This window comes from Caloenas nicobarica, chromosome Z, assembly GCF_036013445.1.
Source record: "Caloenas nicobarica isolate bCalNic1 chromosome Z, bCalNic1.hap1, whole genome shotgun sequence".
Taxonomy (NCBI): domain Eukaryota; kingdom Metazoa; phylum Chordata; class Aves; order Columbiformes; family Columbidae; genus Caloenas; species Caloenas nicobarica.
In genome coordinates, this window is record NC_088284.1 from 43463583 (window position 1) to 43471131 (window position 7549).

At 51.4% G+C, this 7549-nt stretch overlaps 1 protein-coding gene across 1 annotated transcript; it reads left to right on the forward strand.

The window, feature by feature from the left end:
• The first annotated feature begins 4191 nt into the window (after window positions 1-4191).
• TMEM271 (transmembrane protein 271) lies at window positions 4192-6342 on the forward strand. Its single transcript, XM_065657294.1, has one exon. The coding sequence runs from the start codon at window positions 4285-4287 to the stop codon at window positions 5368-5370; it is 1086 nt and encodes a 361-aa protein (XP_065513366.1). The 5' UTR covers window positions 4192-4284; the 3' UTR covers window positions 5371-6342.
• The last annotated feature ends 1207 nt before the right edge of the window (window positions 6343-7549 follow it).

A 7549-nucleotide genomic window follows, 5' to 3' on the forward strand; every position in this document is an offset into this window, starting at 1 on the left:
TCCTAATAACCGTGTGTAAAGCAATTTTTGTAAAAAGACTTTATAGTCCATATTGTCACCTATAGAAACAGTAGGCAACAGAATAAATTATGGGAGGTACACAGCCATCGTTACTGAATAATCAAAGCTCTGACACCCATTTATCAAACTGGCATTGAAATAACAACAACCATATCTTACCATAAATGCAGTGTGGGAGGAGAAGCAGCCAATAAAATAATGCAGTGCTTTGCACTTTGGTGGCATAAGCTGAAGATCTGCATCTATTTTACAAACACACACTTCAGCTTCCAGCCTGGAGAGCAAATAATTAATAGCCATCGTCCTTTGTGTCCCTGAGTCACCACAAAAAGAGGTTGATCTTTACCTTACTGCAAACATCCAGCTCTGTGCACACTGAGCAAAGCAAGCAGGCATTGCTGGTTATGACAGTGTCCACTCCCAACCAGGACCCCCAAGCACAGCCTCTCAGTTCCCCTGTGAGCTAAACAAAAACTTGGACCAAAGCTCCCCATATTCCTCTGGAGGCAGGATCTGGCCATAAATTGCTTCTCCTCTAAGACACAGAAAGCTCACTGTGGTCATGAAGGGAATGTTGAGAACATGTGTCCCAGGCTGGTGTTGTCCCACAAAACCTTACGCACCTGTTCTGAAGTCCACCAAAATATCAAATATTGATCTTTACCCTTGGAAAAAAAAATGTGATACTTCTTTATTTCCTTTATTAAAAAGGAAAATCTGACTAATGAAACCTGAAGATAAAACTAACACCAAGAGACTCAAAACACGGGACATCTGCCATACTTTATAGTCAACTGCTGTAGTACAATTCCATCAGGTTCTGACTTCGCTATTAACCGAGGCTGACAGACCAATGTGCCTGCAGTGACTGATTTAGGTGATGGACTAACATGGCCAAGTAGCTTGCAGTTCTATAAGCTTTTGTTGCACACAGATACTCCTTTTTCAAGCAGGCAAACCTGGCTGATGAATCAAACACACATATATCAGCTATGAACATGCAGATGGGCATCATAAACTTGATCTGAAAGGGCTACCAGCTAGGACTGAGATGATCAGCAGTACCCTTTGGGATCCAGAGAGCTCTCCAGTGACCTTTATTTAGGCTGGTATGTCAGGCATTTTTACAGTCATTCCAATTCAATCATCAACAAATTATTCAATGTAAAATATAAATGTGATAGATTATAGAGTCTTACATCTACTATTACTAATGTAACAACAACATTATTGTGTTTTTAGACATTTTATCCAAAGACAGCAGAATACGCTAAAGATCTTAGTCTGCGTGTACATGTGCTTGTGTGTTTATATCCTCTTCCTGAAAATGTGCTACAGTGCAAAGCTGTAAGTAACCGTATGAAAAATTCTGCTAACTCTGCATGACATTGAAACACAGCAAGTTTATGAATAATAAATAACAGGTTGGGAAGTATGTTGGTAGTGATACATAGCCTGGCATATTGAACACGGTGCTTGGAAGCCGGAGAGTCATTTTTGGGAGAAAGGCAAGATTTCGAAAAGGTTAGCAGTAGCAAGTTGCTCCACAGGAGGAATAAAGAGGTGTACCAGAATTACTAATTATATCTTTAAACTTGTGTGTCAGCCTAGCCTCTCACAATGCACAGCGTTTAGGGGTGCTATCCAAGATCAGCCTCCTGCCACGAACACATAGAAAGATGGGCTCTTTCCTTAGAAGATGACATTCAAAATGAGGAAAACAGCTGTAGGAACATGTGAAGGACCATGCTGGAGAAGCCTTGCTGCCTACTTCTGGCACCTGCCAAAAGAGGAAACAGGAAGGAAACATAAGGAAACTCTTTGCATAATAAAGGAACAATGTGCCCCCGGTGGAAGATTTGCTTTTCCTACCCTAATCATTACCAGTTAAAGGCTGATTAGTAATTTAATGCATGAGATTTTGTATTAATTGTTAAATGAATGTTCTCACTATTCATAATAAATAATCATTTTTTGAACCCCATTATGCTCTTAACAGTAACAATGAAATTATACAAATCACACATTTCCCTCACATGTAAGTTTATGTTGTGTGTGAGAAAGTAAGGCACTTTGCCCATTCTCCATATAATTAGTTAAGTGTTTATAATCCCCTAGCTACAGCTCCTTTCCCTCCACACCCACACATGCAGTGTGTCTCCCGGGGTGCTCTGGAATGGCAGCTGGGTTGACAGTTTACATGTGCTTTCCAAGGCAATGTTTAGAGTTCAACAGAGACTTCAGGGGATGGGTACTGTATTTTGTAAAATGCTGTCTGCCCTCTATGTATTTACTTTTTAGGAGTCATAAGGATACAGAATGAGTTTTTTTTAAAGACACAAAGATCTTCCCCAGCAGTCCAGGCACTCACCACAAGCAGAGCCAAAGTCTCAGATCCTACACCAAAATCTTCACATGGCCACAGATCAGCAGACCTTACACATCCTAACCCTCTGGTGCCAGGGTCATCCCAGATGATGATGACTGCGGGTGGCATGCCCAGCTACCCCCTCCTAGAGGGACACAAGAAGGTTGATCCTGTCCCCACAGCCAGGGCTACGACCTGGCAAGGGGATCAAGGTAGCCACAGGTTAGCCATTACTGGACTACCAGAATTGCCATGTTTCCTCGCACAGTGGTCCATGGGCCTTTTATGAACAGAAGGAAGGGGGCAAAACTCCCTTGTCTGTGTGGCCCCAAGGGGCAGGATGATATGTCCCAGTGGAGCCCCAGATGGTGCCACCAGGGAGGCCTGGAATCCAAGCAGTCCGGCCTCCCATCAAAAGCCCCTGTCAAAGGCCACTGCCCCATGCAGAGCCCAGAAACTGCTTTAAAGGAATGTGCAGCTTCTGCAGCAGAGCCATGTGCTCAGCTGCTCAGCCCAGCTGGGAACTGCAGCAGGGTGCTTGTGTTGCTCAGGGAGGTGCCAATGAGGCCTGCCCCAATGGGATAGAGGGAACAGGGTCGCATCCCAGGAATAAGCTAAACACAAGATCACACTCCACACGCGCTTCTAACCACCAACAGGCACATTGGCCCTGTTGGAAAAGGAAAACGGCTTGGAAAATGGCCTTCTCTCCCTCGCTTGCTCCCCTGAATACTAATCATCAGCACTGGCTAAAAATATCCTGCAAGGCTGGTGCACACACAGCAAGAGAAAATGGGGGAGTGGAGGTTCCAGCTTCCTGGAAGGAAAAGCAACGGTCGAGGAAGAGACTTCCCCAAGCCCCTCTTTTCCATTCGGAGCCCGGCTGACAGCACAGGCACGGTCCCCCTGCTCCCCACTTCTCCCTCGGGAGGCCAGCCCAGGTGCTCCCCGCGGAGCTACCCGACCAACCTGTGCCGGGGCAGGTTGCGGCTCCCTCCCCAGCACTGCCTTCCACTCGCCGACGCTGCAGGCGCTTCCGGACGGGGAGTCCTGGAGCCACCGCCGCGGGCTGTCACCTCCGAGCCCTGTCTCCCACGGAGCACCGTGCATGGCGCGGCAGGGAGCAACCCCACCAGAGCACAAAACAAGCGGTGCTATGGACTGCCACCTCCGCGAGCGCGGAGAGTTTGCGCGGGGCAGCGCGGAGCCGGGGGCTCGGTCCGCTGCAGCAGAGCTGCCAACGCAACGCAGTCGCAGGGATGCATGGCGGCCGGCCGGTATCTTGCAAGAGCAAGCGGTAAAAAATAAGAGGACGCAAGCACGGAAACAAGCGGCAGCCCGCAGCATCAGAACCGGCACGGGGGCGTAACCTCCTACCGCCCCCTGCTCTGGCTGCGCGTCTCTCGCAGCGGCCCCGGCCGGGGAGCCAGGCGGAGGGTGGCCTGCGCACCCCCTCGCGCCCTACGTGCCCCTCCGGGGGAAGTCTCGGAGAGGCCCCCTCCGCCACCCCCGGGCCGAAGCGGGCCGAGCCGGGGCTCGCACTCCCCCAGCCACCCGCGGCGGGCCGCCTTCGCGTCCCCCGCCCGCCGCGTCTCCATCCATAATTAATCGCCTCCCCGCAGCCCCCGCGGTAACAGAGGGCGGGCGGGGACGAGGAGGCGGCGGCGGCCAAGAGGCGGGGGTGAGTGGGGGGAGCGTGTGCGCTCGCTGCGCGCGGCTCACTGCGGCCGGCGGCTGCCTGCCGTGCGGAGCGGAATCCAGGCGCCCCGTCGGGGAGCGCCGCGCTCGCATGGCCGCGCCGCGCCGCGCCGCCGCCGCCGCCGCGGGGCCGGGAGGGGCCGCGGGAGGAGGATGAGGCGGACGGCGGGGCGGCGGCGGCGGCGGCGGCGCGGAGGATGAAGTGGAGCGTGCGGGGAGCCTGCGCCGCGCTCTCCAGCTGCCTCCTGCTCGCCTGCGCCCTCAGCGCCGCCGCCGTGGGCCTCAAGTGCTTCTCGCTGGGTTCCGAGCTCAAGGGCGAGCCCTTTCGCCTGGGCACCGCCGCCGGCGCCTTCTACTCGGGACTGCTGCTCGCCGCCGGCCTCTCGCTGCTCGCCGCCGCGCTGCTCTGCTGCCACCCACCCGACGAAACGCCCGCGACGCCGGCTCCGGCTTCGGACCCATCAGCGGCCTCGGCCGTGGCCCCGGCCGGGGGCCCAGACCCGACGGGCGGCGGCCCCCGGGTGGGGGACGTGGCGGCCGCCCCGTTGGAGTCGGTGGAGCAAGCGCCGCCCGGGGGGCGGCAAAACTTCCTGCTGCTGGGGGTGCTGGTGTTCATGCTGGGCGTGCTGAGCGCCTTCGCCGGCGCCGTCATCGACGGCGACACCGTGTCGCTTGTGGAGAGGAAGTACTCGCACTACTGCCTGCTGCAGCCCGGCGGCGGGGCCCGCCCGCGGAGCAGCCCCGCAGTCCCCGACGGTTCCGCCTCGGCGCTCCGCTGCCAGAAGCTGCGCGACTACCAGAAAGGCTTGGTGCTCTCCACCGTCTTCAACGCGCTTGAGTGCCTCCTGGGCCTGCTCAACCTGCTTCTCGTAAAGAACTACAAGGCCTCGCAGCAGCGCGGCAGGCGGCGCCGGCGACGGCGAGCGGCCCCGACGGCGGCGGCGGCGGCCGGGCGGCGGCGACGGCGACGGGGCGGCAGCGGCGGGCGGCGGGCGCCGCGCCACAGCCAGGGCTCCTTCTTCTCCGGCGGCGAACCCGAGCTCAGCCCCGGTGATTGCCCTTTCCAGGCCGTCTCCTACATCAACGTGGGCGTTTTCCACGTCCTCGACGAGGCCGGCGTGGAGGTGCACTGCGGTGGTCATCCCTCAGTCGAGCTGCCAGGCTACTCGCCTATGGACCCCGAGCTCAACGCCTCCTACCCCTACTGCTACCCGTTGCCCAGCGAGCAGCCCCCCGCATACGAGGAGATCTACCCCGGCGAGCACTGCGCTCCCGGCACCTAGCGCTGACCGCCGGCGGGACGCCCGGCTTCCCCTCTGGCCCCCGGATCGCCGTGACAGCCGGGAGCGGGACCAGGAGAACTCGGGGACGGCCCTTGCACCACCAACGGGATGGCTTCTGCGCAGCGGGCCGCGGGCGGGCTACCGCCGTGCCTCTGGCTCTGCGGAAGCTTCTTCTCCCTCCTTTTCTGCTTTCGTCTTTTCCCCTTTCTCTCACTCACACCGACCTTCAGTCTGTCGGTTCTTCTGTCTACCGGCGCCTGAATTTTCCACAGGCTGCGCAAGAAACACCTAAGGGTTGGTTCCTCCTGCCACCTTTCCTCAGTAGCCAAGTTTAGTTCCCTTCAAGTGATTCATCATTCTCCAGCTTTAGCAGTCCAGAGTTACCCATTTATGATAACCAGCCAGTGTAAGGAAAAGGTGTCACGAAGCTTCTTTACCTCTCAAAAGAGCTAAATTTCTAAACAACGCAGAGACATTGTGTCACGTTTACTAGAGGTGTTTTGGGGATCTTTAACGTTTACACTACTCCTTGGGAGAATTGAGTTCTGTTTTAAGGTTTAGTGAGCTAAAACATTCGTTGGTCTCGTAGGATGCACATTGAGAAAAACCTGCACTTTGAAAAAGAAACGGGAAAAAAATCAACAATGTTTTGTACACTAATGTGCCTGCTTTTGTTCATAACTTCTTACTGTAAAAGCTTTCAGAAGTCTGTAGAGAAAATGTTTGGTAAATTCACTGCAGTGTAAAATTGATTATTAGTTCCTTTACTAAAACAACTGAGATGTTGCTAGGATATGGCAGATAAAAGGAAGTCCAAATGTCATATACATTCCTTTTTGTAAACAGGTTCTGTGTTTTTAATGCAAGGCAGGATTTCTTTTTGTTTTACACTAGTGAAGCATTTAATTCTATTTTGTACAACTACATGGTTTACCTTGTAAAAAGTTCCATTTTACCTGTTAGAATTCATCAATCTGGTACGCTTGAATATTAAAAGTTTTATTTGAAATATATATATATATAGTAAAACAGCCTTAACTGGTGCCGTGGTCACAGTTTTAAAGGAAAAAAAAAAAGATAAACCGTCTTGGAAGACATCTTCCAAATGTGTTTTCAAAATCTTATTTATACTCCTATTACAAAGCAAGAATTTTCTTTTTTGTTTTAGAAAAAAAGGCCACTTTAATTCCTGAAGGGGGATGGAGGGGAAATAATGGGATTGTATGCTGTTATCTCTTTCTGAACATAGAGATATTAAAAAGGCTTTCTGCAAAGAGGAAGAACTGCTAAAGCCTCCTTTTGGATTGTGCTGTGCAATGCCATTGCCAGATAGAGTGCGAACGTGCTAATTAAAGAGGAGCAAGTATGGCGTATTTTATTAAAACATTCAAGAGCAGGTAAAGGTTTAATGGCATCTTGCATAAAGAACCAAAAAGCAGCTCTTCATATTGCATTTGGTTCAGTACCCCCTTTCCCAGTTATGCCATACAGAAATTAAGTATAACCTTTCTGTTAATTCTATGTTTGGAGCCTGCTGCATAATGCCAGTGTATCAGCTACCCAGAGAGAGAGAGAGAGTTAAGAGAATGCAAAGTTACAGTGTATTTCTGTGGTCGGTGGAAAACTATTTTTAAATTTTTAGCTGCAGAGAGACTGACGTAATTTGCAGCCTTAGAATTGGAGAGAGGAGATTTTAGCCTAACAATATTCAAATCTCTCTGCACTGTTGTGTTTTCTAAAGTGTTTTGACTTGCACACTCTATATAATCTAAAATGCAGGATGCCTTAGAAGTCTTAAAATTGCAAATTGATTGTCTGTGAAGCTCACAAATAAAGCTCTAATCTAAACACAGTTAAAACCAGCAGTTGCCCATTTGCCAAGTAGTTTTAAACAGCAGAAATTTAAAATACAGATTACCTTGTGCAAAACGCCAGCCTAAAACATATGTCCTAGCTAAATCCTATTTTAGTTCTGAAGACTGGCTTTGTGCTTGGCTTTCTGCAGGTGGACCTCCTTAGCCCCTTACAGGGAAATGGCTGGGAAGTCTTGTAATCTTTACCTGTTGGTAATTTAGGCACAAAACCAGTCCTGTAACATACTGTATTGCTCATACAGCTGAGATTTTGCAAAATGAGTACCTAAAGCAAGGTAAATCCTTCTGTAGGTCTCAGATGAGTT

What these genes read in the sequence shown, in the direction of transcription:
- TMEM271 (XM_065657294.1), top strand. Translation starts at nt 4,285, where the DNA reads ATGAAGTGGAGCGTGCGGGGAGCCTGCGCCGCGCTCTCCAGCTGCCTC.